This window comes from Rhopalosiphum padi, chromosome 4 (genome assembly GCF_020882245.1).
Source record: "Rhopalosiphum padi isolate XX-2018 chromosome 4, ASM2088224v1, whole genome shotgun sequence".
NCBI lineage: Eukaryota > Metazoa > Arthropoda > Insecta > Hemiptera > Aphididae > Rhopalosiphum > Rhopalosiphum padi.
This window is the reverse complement of record NC_083600.1, coordinates 23,280,851-23,298,904: the sequence shown is the minus strand read 5'-3', so window position 1 is coordinate 23,298,904 and position 18,054 is coordinate 23,280,851. Positions and strand designations below refer to the sequence as shown.

The 18,054-nt window shown below is 28.9% G+C and overlaps 1 protein-coding gene and 1 non-coding gene across 7 annotated transcripts in view; both read right to left on the bottom strand.

Annotated features, from left to right (window-relative positions):
• Nucleotides 1-305: 305 nt before the first annotated feature.
• Trnal-uaa (transfer RNA leucine (anticodon UAA)) lies at nt 306-389 on the bottom strand. Its single transcript has one exon. It is a non-coding gene; the product is annotated as a tRNA-Leu (tRNA).
• A 3,195-nt stretch (nt 390-3,584) lies between these two features.
• Nucleotides 3,585-18,054, bottom strand: part of LOC132930968 (paxillin-like) — a 28,460-nt gene continuing 13,990 nt past the window's right edge. For 4 of the 6 annotated variants that reach the window (XM_060997101.1, XM_060997098.1, XM_060997102.1 and 1 more), the window contains exons 4-8: nt 16,959-17,067; nt 16,204-16,336; nt 7,989-8,327; nt 7,350-7,580; nt 3,585-4,648 (exon numbers count right to left, since the gene is read on the bottom strand). In XM_060997101.1, coding sequence (XP_060853084.1) covers nt 4,382-4,648; nt 7,350-7,580; nt 7,989-8,327; nt 16,204-16,336; nt 16,959-17,067 — 1,079 coding nt within the window. In that variant the 3' untranslated portion in view covers nt 3,585-4,381. Of the gene's footprint in view, nt 4,649-5,811; nt 6,160-7,349; nt 7,581-7,988; nt 8,328-16,203; nt 16,337-16,958; nt 17,068-18,054 lie in introns of those variants that run through there. The other 2 variants (XM_060997099.1, XM_060997104.1) reach the window with 2 other exon arrangements.

The following is an 18,054-nucleotide window of genomic DNA, read 5'->3' as shown; positions in this document are numbered from 1 at the left end:
CTGCAGTTCGTTGGAGAGTATCTCTAGCTACCGGTGTGGCAGTGTGTACACAATGGACATCGTTTGCAGTGGTCAATATATTGATTGCTTCGTTTTACAAAAAGTACTATATATTGTTTATCTAATCGTGTTCGTGTTGCTGTATAATGTGTGGACTGTGGTGGTATTCATTACTGTTTATATTATTATAGTATATTTACTGAAGTGATTTCTTCCTATTTTTTTTTTAAAGGGGGGATATTTTCAATACATTTTTATCTTATTAAAATGAGTTTGATAAAAAAAAAAACACAAAAAAGAAGGTTTGTCAGGTGTGGGGTTCGAACCCACGCTCCCGTTTGGGAACCAGAGCTTAAATCTGGCGCCTTAGACCGCTCGGCCAACCTGACTATGCCTTTGACACCACAAAATATTAATATTCAACCTTTAATACTTTTTTTTTCATATTGTTATTTATTTCGAAGTAAAAATAAATAATATACGTTGTATTATGATGCATAGTAAAGATTGGCGGCCCATAATATCGGATATAAAATGTATTTTTAATGGTAAAAATGAGGTTTTCATTAATATAGTTTTCATCTTATTTTTTAATTTCGCCTTTGCTTTATTTGGATAGGTAATCATAAATCATAATGTACATTGTACATTATTATAATTTTACGACTCCTAAATAATTTTTAGTTTAAAAAAAAATAATTTGAAAGATTTTGAGATTATGACGGATTTTGTTAAAATTTAGACTTTAAACGTTTATGAAAAAACATTGTGACTTGTGACAATAAACTATCAATTTTTTTTAATTAGTATCTAAATGAACATCTCCCATTCAACACAGCACGTATAATCTACGTTTAAAATGAGGATAATGTCTGTGTACGTAATTAATATTCGTATAATATACGTGAATAATTCGTATATTATTGGGGTAGGGTATAGTAGTTGGTCGAACTTAAATCGATTTACGTGTAAGAACTAAGAATAAACGAATATATTATAGGTTTAAAATACGTTGATGCATATTCGTATTTTTAGCACCTTTCTGGATCCATATGAACGTCCACATTCATTTTGAATTTGAATCCATGTAAATTGTAATATTAAAAACTTACATAATATAAATGTACTACCAATACTAAATGTAAACATAATTTTTACATATCAATACACGAAGTTAATATTAAAATACATGTATATGATGATATACTTATCATATCCCAAATTTATACTACTGTTTACTAATATTATATACGTATTTTAAACGTAATTTATACGTTGCTAACTACACCAAATATACTCGTATATATAAACTTAAATATACACGTATTATAGTATGATAAACGTATCATATCCTAAATTTATATTATCTACTAATATATGCGTAATTTATACGTTGAATAAACGTTAGAATTTACGTATATTACACACATAATATACGTTGAATATCTATCTTTTGACCCAAAAATAACTATGATTTCTACTTATTATCAACTAAATATATTCGTATATTATACGCAGCTTTAGTTATTCGTATCTGTGGTACGTTATTATAATTATTATAGGTATGTATATTTGTTTATTTAAAAACTTTTGAGGAATTTTCTATTAAACTTTCAAGCATATTAACTTAATTTTTTCATCGGCTTGTAATGCTTGTATAGAAAAAAAAACTAAAAAAAACAAGAAAATATCTATAAATAACTAGTATAAATACTGGTGACTGGTATAATAGCTTTTAAGCGATATACATTTTATTAAAATAAATTAGAAAACTATCTATAGGCGGAAATCGGAGGGATTTTTTGTTAAAAATCATTAAAAATCGTCATTAACTACATTAAAAATTGTTGAAAATTCATATATTTCATCAATTAACCCACGAAAAAGCGCTAAAAATCCATAAATATCCTAAATATCTCCATATAATACCCTCAAAAATCATTAAAAATACTCAATTACTACATTAAAAATTGGTAAAAATCCATAAAATTCGTGAAAAGTCATTAAAAATCGTCATAAACTACATTAAAAATCGGAGAAAATTCATAATTTCATCAATTAATCGACGAAAAAGCGCTAAAAATCCATAAATATCCTAAATATCTCCATATAATACCCTCAAAAATCATTAAAAATACTCAATTACTACATTAAAAATTGGTAAAAATCCATAAAATTCGTGAAAAGTCATTAAAAATCGTCATAAACTACATTAAAAATCGGAGAAAATTCATAATTTCATCAATTAATCGACGAAAAAGCGCTAAAAATCCATAAATATCCTAAATACCTCCATATAATACCCTCAAATATCATTAAAAATAATCAATTACTACATTAAAAAGTGGTAAAAATCCATAAAATTCGTGAAAAATCATTAAAAATCGTCATAAACTACATTAAAAATCGGAGGAAATTCATAAATTTCATCAATTAATCCACGAAAAAGCGCTAAAAATCCATAAATATCCTAAATACCTTCATATTATACCCTCAAAAATCATTAAAAATACTCAATTACTACATAAAAAAGTGGTAAAAATCCATAAAATTCGTGAATAAACATTAAAAATTGTCATTAACTACATTAAACAATAACGAGACATAATTGTCTTTTTTATCTTAAGTCCGTCTTCCAAAAGCGGAAGTTTGGTGACCCATCAATTGACGTTGGCAACAATCGCTTTTCAAAGTTCACGGTTTTCTGCCGATCGAATGGCCTCTTCCAGGGGATAGCCAGTGATGGTTTTGATCTGGTCACTGGCTTTTTATGATATAATATATACTTATTTTCTTCAGATTAAATCGATGACGCCACGGGAATGCTTTCGCAGTACGTCTGTACTCTATTTGAGTATAATAGCATACAAATGACAAATAATATAAAATTATTGAAATAATAGAGATTTAATATGAATAAAATAGTCCTTGATAGTTTAATTTTATAAACAATACCTACAATAGCACTACAATAAGTACAATTACTAACAAAAATAAAATATTTTATCAATAATCAAACCATTTGTATTCTATTGATTTATTTGTTTTTAGCTTTAATTCGATATTAAGAATAATTTTATAATAATCGGAGATCTATAAAATATAATATTCTATTATAATTTTAAAATCTATACTCTATAGTAATGATGATTTTATTTGGTATTGAGAGTACCTTTGTCCTTTATGTTTAATTTTTTTTAATAAGTCAACAAAAAACAAAAAATAACGTATGAAATAATGTAAAGTCTAAATTAATTTTACATTGACTTTAATATGTACTAGGTAGGTATATAATAAACAATTTTTTTTGTTTGTTAACAGTGTTTAAATTAATAATTTGAGTTCGTACATTATTCACAGTCCATTTAAGCAAAGTATTAATTGGTGTTCACTTACAATTATAATTTTTTTTTAATTCTTAATCATTAACATGACACGTTTGAGTAAGATAGGTACAATTACATAACATATTAATGATAAACCAAAACATAATATTATGAATAAATATTTTTCGCTACCTGCTATCAATTAATCGTTAATGTTGTTATACAGAGGCGAAATTATGTAAAAAGAAAAAACACAAATTCAAATCTAGTAAAGAAAGTATTTATAAACAGTTTATATAATTATATACATTTCTTTTTCCAAGAAAGCAATAATAGTGAAAATACGTTTCTAGAAAATATATAATATCGTATTACATTTTTAAATCGTTATTGTACAATTTACAAAATATCAATAATTACCAATACAATCTTAAGACATTCATATCCAAGTGTGGAATGCCACTTGGTCATGATACTGAAAAGGTGTTGCAGCATATTTCTATATCTACGTCTATATACGTATATGTAAGGGTTGTGACTTTAAAAATTGGAATGGAGTAAAATAAAATGCCAATAGCACGTAGGCAGATTAATTGCAAAAAAAACATATAACAATATAGGCTATTCATAACAGTAAAATACTAATATGGAAAATAATAATTTTTTACAGGATTAAAAATTATTTAAATAAAATAATAATAATAATAATACAAGTATATAAATTGTGTTAGTAAAGAAAAACAAATATGTTATAAGGCATAGGTAATGGCTATTTTAAGAGAGATGACTGAGTTCAAAACATATGATAAATTACAAGGAGGTGGTTATGGCATGATAGTAAACGAAAATTTTAACGAGGTTGGGTAAATTTGTAGGTCGTACAAAATACACGTGTTATTTTTATTGCTCTATAAAACCGACGGCGGCGTGATCGTATCGTATTACGCATGATGATATTACAATATTATCATTACGATACAATAATTATATCGATCCGTCGTCGTCAATCATCATATTATTATTATGAGGCGGTGTCATGCATCGCCTGCGCCGGTCTAGCCGAACAGCTTCTCGAAACACGAATGGCAGTACGGTTTCTCGTTTTGTTCTTTGAACGTTCCTTTATTGAGCTGTTTCAGGCAAAAGGCGCACACGAAATGCTCCGGGTGGAACTTCTTGAACATGGCCGTTATGCAACGGCCGGCAATCGGCTTGTGACATCCGGCGCACAGTGATCCACGCTTGGCATGGTAGTGCGTCTCGCAGTAGGGCTGGCTCTCGTGGTCGAAGAACTGACCACTGACGAACGGCATACGGCAGTCCTGAAAACACACAAGGACGTAGCAGCGGTCAGAAATCAGTTTGACATAATATTATGGGTAAATGAGCGGGCGGATGAATAGACAGATCGTAAATCATCGCGATAGCGCAACGATTTGTTGAAAATATTCAGTTGTGACTCCGCTGCACCACGACGAGAATAATGTCAGTCGTCGTCGATTCCGTTTCGGTTATTTAAACAATCAGTATATAAGATAGGTAGCCAGTAATGAGGTAAGTAATAACTATAATAAGTTTAGATAGCGGCGTAGGCACGTAGCTAGGATGGGGTTGCTGCATCCAGGGTTCTATCTGAGATTTCATGAAAATTTTAAAATTCTTTCAGTGTTTTGTAAACGTGTAATGTATAGACATATTATATGTATTACTATTATAATTTGTATGAAGATTTCGATACAAAGCTTTAATATGTCATGTATCCTGCAACATTAATTTTTAAGGGATTTTTATGGCTCTTTATTAGCCCCCTCCCCCAAGTATAATCTTTGTTTACTACCAAATATATATGTGCGACCACGGTTGATATGATGTATTTGCAATCAATTTAGCTGAGGGAAATTTGAGTCGAAAGGAATCGAGTAGCTTGGACTTATATTGCGATGAAAGCACACCAATGTACAATTTTAAGGTATTTTTCAATCCTTATACTTTAATAATCAAGTTTTGGTTTACAAAAACCATATATTCATTACTGCCTGTCAACTCCGTAAAGCTATCTAACTTCAGATATATGATTAAGTTAGGTACAAGTACGTAGATATATAGACAAGAACCACCCGCAATGTGTGTGGGACTATATTTTTGACTGACCGAGCGATGATCTTCTGAGAACAGATTGAATGTTTTATTCAAAAAAACGAAAGTTTTTTTTGGCCTTGACATTGAATATTATTTTTATAAATCTCGATTTGCGTTCACGCGCATCTATTACGATAAATCTACATAAATTTGGCAGCGATAAAATTCTTTTTTTTTATGAGTGGTGGTGTGGGTGGTGGTAGGAAGAAATAATATACTGTTGTAGTTTTAGTATTGTGTTCGAGGACACCGTCGATGACATCACATTATTCTGATCGCGTGGCAAGCTAAAATATTTTACCACAACAAATGAACATTTTCCATGATATTAATAATTTATTATAAATTATAATAATATATATGTTTTGTTTATTTCGACAAGCAACAAAGTAAATTATTAATTGTATATAAATATATTTTTATATATTTTTTTGATTTTACAATAGTATATAAATGTGACTTATTATTATATTAAGCTGACGTATCGCGACGAAATGTTCTACGTTGATATATTATAATAATATTATATGTAACATCGTCGAGGAAACAAATATAGTATAGTATAAATTTATATATGTATGTATAAAGTGTGTATGGGCATTCAATCCTCCTCATCGACACCGACGCATTTCGCACACGCTGGTTTTCCCTCGATGGCGTAAAAAGATTTGCCGGTGACTGGCTGTTTGCAATCCTATAATGCACAAAATGTCGCGGCCGATTGTGAGACGGCTACATTTACAACTTAGCCATCGCCGCCGCAACAGCAGTCGAAGACTTGGGTGTTAGAACAAAACGACGGACGTATTGTTATGAGCGAAATCCAAATCGTTATATTAAAATATAATATACGATAAAAATATATTTTAGTATATTGTGTTGTTACTTATTATTATTATATTTTTTTTTTGAAAGCGAGTTAATATTGGCAACACATATTAAACGAAATACTATATATAATTTTATATAAGGACAACATTCGATATAATTTCGTATATTATACGATTTATCAAATATATTATATATTATTATATAATATTTGTGTTAGGTTTTTACAAGCATGGACTATTATATCCACACAATAAACGGTGGATATACGCTGCTCTCGTATATTTCATTTCATTAAAACGAGGTATGATACCCTTCCCTCAATCCCTCCCATAAGTGTTCTTGAGACAATTTCTTCTATTGGCACTTCCGAATTTTTACTCTAATTCCGGTTGACCAAAGTAGGTACGTATGGCAGCAGCAACTTTATGATATTCGCCAAACACTCCAAGTCCTTTTTAAAAACGTAGTTCGCCCTTTCTCGTTGATAGAACATAATACTATGCTATATGCCGTCATTCGTTATATTGTATTCTTGCAGGTAATTTAACGGTTAATGAAATGAAGAAAATCACGAATACGAGGAGAGGTGTTGGCAGAATGATTGTGATGCGTCGTCCACATAATAGCTGTTGATATAACGATATAACTATTTATTTTATCATAGTTACTATGGATTACGACGATGACGATTGATACGTTAAACGATATAGTTTTTTAATTCGACCGTCGTCGTACGTAAATCGCGTATAAAATATATTATAATAATAGCCGCGATGAATTTTGGAGCTCACACTGGTCTAATGCCAGGAGCGACTGTATAGTATACACATATAGAGTGAAAATAATATACGCGTGTCCGTATATTATAGAGCGTAGAATTGTGCAGCGACCTACAAAAATAAAAAAAAAATACCGTCGACTAAAAATACACACGCCCGCACATCCGCAAAACGTATTATACAATAGCTACTGATACATTTAGAAAAAGCAAAACGTTAAATATTATTTTATTAATTTCATCGACATATCATTAAGATCGCATATGATGCTTACCCGGCAGACGAAACAGCTGGAATGCCATTGGGTGGACAGGGCAGACACGTAGTTCTCCATTATGGGCTTGGTGCACCCTCCGCACTTGGGCGCGAACATGTCGAAGTAATCGTCTCGACAGTAAGGGCGGCCTTCGCGCTCGTGGAATCCTTCCTCGCCGAACTGTTTGCCGCACTGGGCACAGAAAAAGTGTTCGGTGTGCCAGGTCTTCTCCAGGGCCGTCACGCATTTCTGAAAACAAGCGGGAAAAAAATCCAAATAAAAATCCGCCGGCTAATCATCTCTGATGACGGTTTTCGATGATGACGAAGCGTATGATTTCGTATGTGCATGGGTGGGTCGTGGGTACAGTACATTATAATAATAATATAATATAATAATAATAAAATATCCTACGCGCATTATCCACCAATAACCTGATCGGGCGTGGTTATAAACATTGAAACATTTTCACTGTCAAAAGGTCTTCGAACTACTTTCTCAGAATGAACTTTCTACAGCGCCCACAACTTTCAAGGCCGTTACTATCCGTTACTACCTAACCCATGTACGAAAGCCGTTAGCGATATCCTGCAAATTTAAAGTGACGATAATGCGGGATGGTACCGGGAAAACCGTTTTCAAAGCCACCGTTCTTACGTCGAGTATGGGTCCGTTGCAGTAAGCGCATCTGGGCGAGAACAGGTTGTGATAATCCGGTTCGCAGTACGGCCGTCCTTCGCGTTCGAAAAAATTGCGCGTGCCCAGCTCCTGGGAACAGTGGTTGCACGTGAAGTGTTCCGGGTGCCAAGTCTTGCCTAGCGCCGTGATCACCTGCCCGACGATAGCCTTGTCGCACGCCGTGCAACATCCCTTCTGAGTAGTGTTCACACCTTGTCTGTTCATCTCGGCCGTGAGGCTGCCGAGCATGCAGTCCAAACGCGGTGCCGCCGAGTCTGCTGATTCTGTAGCGTAGCTAGCCCGTACCGGACTGGACACCTGTTGAAAGCAGAGCTATTATTATAGGTTGTAGTAAATTATTATAACAACATGATCATGTCCGCAGCTGCGGTTTTAAAACAATAAAAATCCTTAAACGATGGCGGCAAATACATTGTATAATGCGTACAGTTCAAAAATACCCCTTAGTATAATATTATTATACATAAGGTTATTCGAAATGATTTATCTGTTGCATGGAACTTGACCTCCTATAGGTCACCTCATTTTATTTCACGTTACTATACTTTGTTTGCGGACGTGATAAAGATACTGTGTACGCAACCATTTTACCATCTATCGTCACGGATGAGCTAAAATATCGACGGAGTCAATTACAACGGATATGACTGGAACAAGTATTTATATGTGATGAATTTGAACATAGATTTTAGACGTCGTTCGTGTCACAAAGAGAAAAGTCATAAAGAACATGCAATTATAATAAGTGCAATAAATTAAATTTTAAATATTTTACTCTTATTAGATATATCAATAATAACAGCTGTAAACCAAAAAATTTAAAATACATTTGAAATCGGATGGATCAATCTAAAATAACCCTGTGGTTTAAGTCCTGTAATATGTACCTGTTATGCGATGTAACGACACTAAGACGGAGTTGTATGTTAAGATATCGCGTTGGATCGTATTTTTCTTCGAGATTATAATCAAAGTTATTATGATACAATGCGTTTAGAAACCGAAATACAATTGTCGAAGTTGCTGCTGTGACTGATGTTGTTGTTGTTGTTACTATTATTACTATTAATACTATTTTACAAACGATAAAGTCACTGACAGAATTGTTTGGATTTGTGAAGCGTCGGCGGTCCGTGGCTTCGGTATATAAAACGTGAGTTGTTTTGCTCACGGCTGCCAAACCCCGCCCGCGGGTACACCACGCAAGAAGGGGCGAAAATTTCCCGTCTCGTTAAAAAGTTATTTCTGGAAACTGCCAATAATGGGTAAAACAACAGCAAAAAGTTGGTCTGCACAAGGCACTAAAGTTCCCTTTCTACCGGTGCGGCAGTGAAAATAAAATCGCTCGGAGGACCGAGCGCGACAGTGACCAACCACCGACGATCATACGTGTTGGCGACCGTCCCGCTGTGGCGGTGATGATCTGTATTATAATCTATGCCGGCGCGGAGTTAGATCGTTCGTACACTCGTACGCACCTGCGTCCAGGGCGAATGTATAAGTCCCTACACGAAACATATATAGCAGATAAAAATCACGCGTACGTAAGTTCTTACACGGAAAAATAACTTATATTGTGTATTTTTGTGTTGTTTCTTGAGTCCAAATTACATACACGGATATAAATAATAAAATGTCGATATTAGAACAAATTAAAAATCAAAACTGACAGATACTAAATATGTAGTTTTTTTCTTGTATAAAAAACCTCTTAAATCTAATTTTTAACAACAATCTGTAACGAGTACTGAATTCATTAAAAATTAATTGTCTACTGACCATAGTAATCCATATCATACTATATCGTGTTTCGTATCATGTTATAATAATCAGTCTAGACAGGATTATGTTATGCATTTAATTTTTATTTCCGTGTAAGAACATACCTATTATCTACCACAGATTTTTTTCGTGTAGAAACTTACGTATAAAAATATATTATGTAACCGTTATCTTTACCCGTTATATTTCGTGTGGGAACTTATCCAATTTCTCCAATCACAAGTAGCAATATACCTTACATGTTATTGCCCACGCAAATCATAACATCGGCACTGCGGTGCACATCATTTCGAATTTCGACGGACGACGAAAAGAGATTGGATTGATTCTATTTTTCTTTTCTTTTGTGTGCCACAGTCGAACGATTTTATTACAAAATGTTTACCTCACGGATAAAATTATCACGCCTCGTAAAATAGTAAGGTTTCAATGATTTATCTTTTATATTTAAAAGACGATGATTGTATGCAGATCGATTGCATTTTACATCGATTTTAAAAACTCAATTTTCATAAATTGAAAACGTCTACAAATCCCAAATGTTTATTTATATTTTGAAATATATTTTTTTTTGTGCTAAGTAAAGTTAACTAAAAAATCGAAGACCAGTTAAATAGTATTTAACCGTAACAAAAAAAAACCCCCCGCGCCGGTATAAATTTGACTATTCTATGAGATGTAATCGTTTTTCTTCGACAATGATTTTCTGGACTGTTGAATGGATTGATTTTTCCATATGGCCACCACGATACATATCTAGAAACTGTCTATATTTTTACCTCTTAATAAATAGATAACTGCTATAGCTACTCACGTGGTACTCTTAACGCCAATTATTTAAGTTATTGGAACCAATGAGTGGCTATAACGTTTATAACATTTAACAGTATATAGTAATACTGCTATTGCATATATAACGATAATAACGGTTATTTGTTTTTCCGTTAAGAATTGTCTTATGCAGATGAGGAATATAATACATCGAGCGAGTACAATGATTTATAACAATATATTTCATATTATACAAAGTAGTTAACCATGTGTTAGCCAGATATTCGATAATAGAGCTAATGCAAAAAAAAATACGATGGCTCTAACCGCGTGTATGTCGTAAGTCGTTAGTCAGATATTAAGTAGATAGGTACCTATTATATTATGAATTTAAATATTTAATCTGCATCCATATTACACTGCCTTAGTCTTTTAAAGTCTAAATACACGATATTGTTGTGTGTGATGAATACAAACTAAAAACATTTGATATTTCTTCAGATCATGAAAACATATACAATTACATTAAGATTTAATCATTAAAAATTTTTTTTTAAATACATTTTTAATCCATCAATAATGCTAATTGTTTTGCACAATTATTAACACCATTTATAAAAACAATAAATTCACAGTATATTTTTAAATTTATTAAATCCTAACAATTTTCATAATTTTTTATGACTATGTTTTTAATTTATTTATTTGAATTTGTGAAAATAATTACTATAATATATACATACACGATATTAGAATTTAAAAAACGGGAATTTATTTCAATTTTTTAAGTAAATTTTCACAAGCGTATATAACAAAATACTAATGATCATTAAATAGGTGTAATTACTTAAAACAAATTTGATAAATTTAGGCAGAGTTTCTACATTTTACTGCGTCGTTTCAGGGAATATTTATCATTGATTGTTAGTTTAAAATCACAACACAAATGTAACATAATGTATTACTGTAGTAGACGTCTATCTAATGTTTATCATAAACGACATAAATATATACAAAGTTTAAATCACGAAAAATAATAAATCACTTAAACCATTACATTTTGGCATTGTGTGATTTATTTTTGATTTTAGTTAGTCTGATCGTTACTATCTATACAAATATTATATTACCTTCATCAATAACTGTCTTTGCGTGACCTTAGCTACACCTTTATATGGAATTGTATTTTTTTTGCGCTTAAAACTTCATCATTAAAATGAAACTATATATCTACTTAAGTATATTTCAACTGAAATAAGATTAATATTTACGATTGTTTTTACTTATATCACCTTGCAAGAGGAAAAAAAACGATTTATAATACATAATTGTATTATACATATTATTATTTAGTAGGATGGTATTTTAAGTTTTAACAAAATAAATAATAATGTATAAATAATTATAAAACAAAAATTAAATAATAATTGAATCTAATTTTAAATACCACGTAGGTACTTGTGAATATAATAATATATATATTTTATTTTAACAAAGTATAAACATTAAACACTATTATGATTTATGATAGTTATAAACATTTTTTAGTAAAAATAATAATATAAAATTAATTGTTATCCATTCTTTTATTTGTTAACTAAGAAAGTTTAATTATACGTTTTTCATATTTAGTCAACCAACAAGTATATATTTTACTGTTATCATAATTTATTTTACAATGAGGTTTTATCCATACACGATAATATAGGTACTCAAAACAAACTTTATTTGCTTAAAATATAAAATATGATTAATATGATGAATTTGAATATTATAGTAATCGCCATAGTAAAAAATGAAAAATAATTAGAGCCACGTTTTCATTGAAAATAGTCTTTAAATTGTAATAAATTAACACTAGATTTTAGAATCTAATTATTTTATACTTCGACAATGAACAATAAAAATAAATTAATTTAGATTTAAAATAGAATATTTATCAAATTATTAATAAAAAATATTAAATAATATTAATAAATAAATGCTAACGGATAAATTATAGATGCATAAATAGATAATATGAGATATAGGTACGGCCGGTATATGAATGTCCTTTATATTTTTATAATATTTATAATACCGACAATATATCTTATAAATCTAACAATATAGGTAATAATAAAAAAAAATTATGTACATATATACGAGACGTAAATGCAATTGTTTTTCTGTCTTAAGTAATGCACTTTTAATATTTATTATATTTCCAAAACAATAATGGATTAACATCCAAGCTGAAAAATTGTAAGTTAATAGTAATGGTTTTAATTGATTTTACAACAAGCAATGTAGTCAACTCGTGAAAATGATAATATTATTTCAACAAGTAGGAGTTGTTATTTATTGTATTTATTCTATTCATAAAATGTTGATTATAGTATAAATAATTCATAATTCATATGATTTAACACATATTTGGGTAAATATAAAATATGGGAGAAGTAGGTAACTGGTCTGTCTGTACGACTATTGAAAATTTGAATTTAATAATAAATCACTGTATATTAAAATCGATTCTGATCGAAGACTGTCTATCATCATACATTACTACGTATATTTTATGATATAATTATATAGTAGTAATTTATTTTACTATTAAATGATAAGGTAAGTTGAATTAAATTTTACCGAAAAAATATCATTCATTTTATTATATTATTAACTGTTAGGTCGACATCTACATACAATAGAAAGGTGTAACATTATTGTGAAATATATAAAATATAATAATGTATGTAAAAGTATCAAATCCTACAAATAATGTTTTTGAATTACAATAAATTAACTCAACTTGTTATTTCGTCCTAATTTGATAAACAGCAGTAATTCATTTTTGAAATACAACTAAAAAAACAAAATCGATTTTGTCGAAAACTAGTTTTGCATAAAATTTCTCGTCTTTTTTTCTAATTTTTTATTTTCCTGATTATTTCAATAAGTACTAGAATTATTTTACTTATAACCCCTTAAAGTACCAATTTGATCCAATATTATACCATTTATACCTGAAACCAACTCAAAATTAATGTTTACTGCATCAAAAGTAAAAGTTTTTGATTGATTTTCAAGTTTGTAATGAAAGACAGAAAAAAATATACATCATTGTAAAATCAATACATTCTACACTGTATTCAAAATCTAAAAACATGTACATTCTTGTCCTATAAATATAATCTAAATATGGTTTTAACTGATTAGATATGTAAGGTCAGTTAAAACATGATATCTGAAGCGACCAAAACTGTTGCCTTAAGCAACCGTGTCATATTTTGGTAATAGGTATTATCACGATTTTTGAAATAGGTAAACCGGAAACAGAAATTATCATTTTATAATAATCATCGAAATCGGTTGAATGTTTTTTTATATTAAGGACAAACCACCGTGTATATACAAATTCAGGTAAACCTATACTACACAACTGCGTGCTTAGAGAGATTTAAATTAGCTATTGCTCATACGTATACTATATGAAAAGTAATTATAAATGTAACTAAAATAAACATTCACCATGTAGAAGTTTAACTTAAAATACTGTGAATTAGGGTATGTCCATTATATATGTTTTTTTTTGTTTAGCTAAACTGCGCAAATCTGATTTTAAGTCTGTAATAGTTTACAAGAATATATGACCTAATTTTACAGATTTAAATTTTATAAATAGATACGTATTTTTTTAATTTCATTTAAGTTTAAATATAAAAAAAATATTCAAGGTTAAGTAATTACGCTTACAAGGACTTTGGCAAGGGACCTATACGGAAAATTATACCAGATAATTTTGATCATTCAGTCATTTTATTAACTCATAGATGCCAAATAATAAAATTTAACATTAAATTTAATGTATATTACTTCAGTTACAAAACATTTCATTAGATTACATGACATTTATTGCTAAATGAACAAAAAGCATTTTCGGTGGAAAATGTATTCTAAACTTTTAAAAAGTAACATCACTGCTATAATAAGTATCCAATCAAACCAATATTACTAAAATATCTCTAGAGAGAAATGTAAAATAAATACTTATAAGTTCATACTGTTCACAGTATACACAGCATTTTTAGAAAAGCTTGTTTAATGAACTATATTATGTACCTTTAAACTATAAACTGATTGTATGAAATTATTTGAGTATTTTAAATGCTCTAAAATATTTAATAATATTTAAAAATTTTTAGTTATTTGTTTCTATTCCATATACCTACATACATCTGTTGCGCTGAAATGAGATGTTTATGAATTTATGATAAATACAATTTTTTTGGAGGGAGGGGGTAAGTACAATGTCAAAACACTAAAAACATTTCATCCCTCCCTAAAAATATGACTAAATTACGCCACTAGTCACATCATTTTAAAACTAATTCATTTAATTCTCAACTTAAAATCTAAAGTAGTGTGTTTTACTAAAAAATAGTAAAATTCTAAATAAAATGTTAATGAGAAACAAATTAATTTTAACAAGGCTAAAGGAAATATCACAAATAATATTTTGAAATCTAAGCCGATTCATGCACTTAATATAAAAAACATTTTGAAGATAATTTCAAAACACCAACAATGACATAATTGGCTTAAAATGTAATAAATAATATATAAAATTGTACAATAATCCAAAATATCCTATATTTATTGTTTAGTTTACTCCAAAGTCTGAACCTTAACCTTTTCTCATCAATCAGAAGTTATGTTATAAGTAATAGCTAATGAGCCAATAGCATTACTATTCAAAATCCAAATATTAATTTTATTTAAACTTTTAAGTTATTATTCCATTTTATTAACTTGACCAGTTATTGACAAATTGTATGAAATACATAAAACAATTCTAAAGTAACTTTTTAGAAACTACACTTGTAGTGGTATTATATAAATTACATTTTAAAATTAATTTTGATCATTAGATATATAATCCAAATGATACTTAATAAAAAATATTATATCAAAGAAACTATTTTTTACATTAAAACAATGACTGCCATGCAACCGCCATTATCCGCATAGCATTAGGATACAGCAGTATTTTGGCGGATGCATTATATTATTAGTTATATGCCACATGACTGTCGGCAACCATAAATGAATATGGCTTTAAATTATTAAAGTTTTCTATGGCGCTACAATAATATACCTAAAAAAGTGAAGTGGTATAACAGAAATAAGGAATAATTACAATTTTTTTTATGGAATAAAAATGTATATATATATCTTTTTACAAGTTCTTTCAAATAGAATAGTGTGCATACAAATTAGGAATGACATGGAAAAATATGTTACCCGTGTTGATATTACATATAGTGTGATCACCGGCGATTACATGGCAGTCAATGTGTAAATAATTTAATTTATTTCATCGTATATTTTGAATACCAAATTATACAATTCATTACCAACATTTGAAAGTTTTAATTTTCTTAAATACTTTAATATGTTTACAATATAATTTTATAGCCAAAAATCACACAAATGTAAAAATAATATTAAGCCAATAATAAATGTTATGGTTTGTTGAACTAAGTATTTAATATAAACAACACGTTTTGTGCATTATTTTATGCACAAAGTTTAAACCATAAAAATATAAAATAAATTTAGTTTTAACACAAATTCTTACCTTAAAATCAGATAGCGAAGCCATTAAATCATCTAGTTCTCGAGTAGCCGAAGAAGCAGTTGGACAGACAGTACGAGTAGTTGTGGTAGTGGTTTCTTCCATCATCATTTTTGAAATCAATTGTCCATTGTTACTAAAGAAATAATATTTATCAACCAGAGTATTTAACATAAAGTATACTAAATAATATTTGTAATAAACAAACTCAATAATTAAGGAATATATAAATACATGATACACACAGATATAAAAATTAGGGTAACTAGATATTGTTGTTACTTATTGTGGTTATTTTTTTTTTATGTATCAAATCATTATATTTAACATATTAAACATGTTTTAAAATTGTAATGCATAAAATTTAAATTAAACTTTAATTTTAAAATAAACAGTGTTCTTTATGTTTAAGAGGACGTCTCACCCGTATGTGTTGTCTCCATCTTACACATGTACGACATGGTAAATTTTCATTCATCAGTTTCAATAGTGAGCTTTTAGTTTAAAATTAGAGTGAATTTACCTATTATCAAACTTTTAAGTAAGAACACAGATAATGTTCTTACCTAAAAGTTTGATAATAGGTCAATTCACTCTAATATTAAAACTAAAAGCACATTATTGAAACTGGTGAACGAAAATTTACTATGTCGTATGTGTGTAAGACGGAGACAACACATGCGGGTGAGACGTCCTCTTAAATAAATTTACTTAAATAAACTAACTTAAAATAAACAAAAATTAATAAATAAATTTACCTTTTTGAAGAAAGTGATGAATCCAATTCATCTAGAAGAGAATCTACTGATGGACGTGTTGGAATATTTGCTGTCTTTTTTGGAATAGAATAGGAATCTCCATTAGCTACTAAATAAATTTAAAATTAAAATATTAATTAATCATAGCTTTAGTAACTTATTTTATATAAAAATTAGTTAAAATCATGAAATAGTGTATATTAATATTAATCTATAAATCTATAACAATATTATATGCAATGACTTAGTTAAAAATTAGTTCAGCTAACTTAACCTAGCATAGGCGCATAGCCATATTACTAATTTAAAACTATATTACTTATGGTAATATCAATAATCTTAGAAATAGTGACTAACATAATATTTCTATTATTATTTAAGATTATTTTTTTCATATACAATGATTTATCATTGAAATCAAATTTAATATGTCTGTTATAGTAAAACACAATACTTAAGTATACTCAAAATACAAAATGTATAAAGAAGAGTAAGTTCCTTAGTTTTATTTAATTACATGTTAATATACAATAATACAATAAATTTATTTTATCTTTAAATGTATTTTTATTTCCAGAAGACGAGTAAAAGTCTACACTTTCTAATAATAGTTTGTTTTATATGATATTTTATCTTCAATATATTTAAACAGATTTAAGCTTTAAAAATTAAGATTCATTAGTATCTAAAGTGATGTAAAGTAAGCACATTTTAGGGGTTTAGCAACCCACAGTTTTGAAATCAGCACCCTCATAATAGTCATAAGCATAACATATACTATTATTTATGGTTATAATTGTATATCAATAAATATAATTTAATAATACTATACAAAGCCACTATTAAAATATATTTATTGAATAGTGGAGGATGAGGATAAACTGGAGTTTTTCATTAATAATGAGTCATTATGTAATCCAAGATTATAAGGCAAAATAGGGAGCTTCAGCGCTCTTAGTTTCTTTGTTAACATATTGTGCTCCCCGCATAAGTTATTTGTATGAGCAATAAATAAAGAAATAGCATACTTAATAAAGAAATAATTAAGTTTTAAAACCCATCATAATGATAAACTTTTTTAAACAATAAATAATTA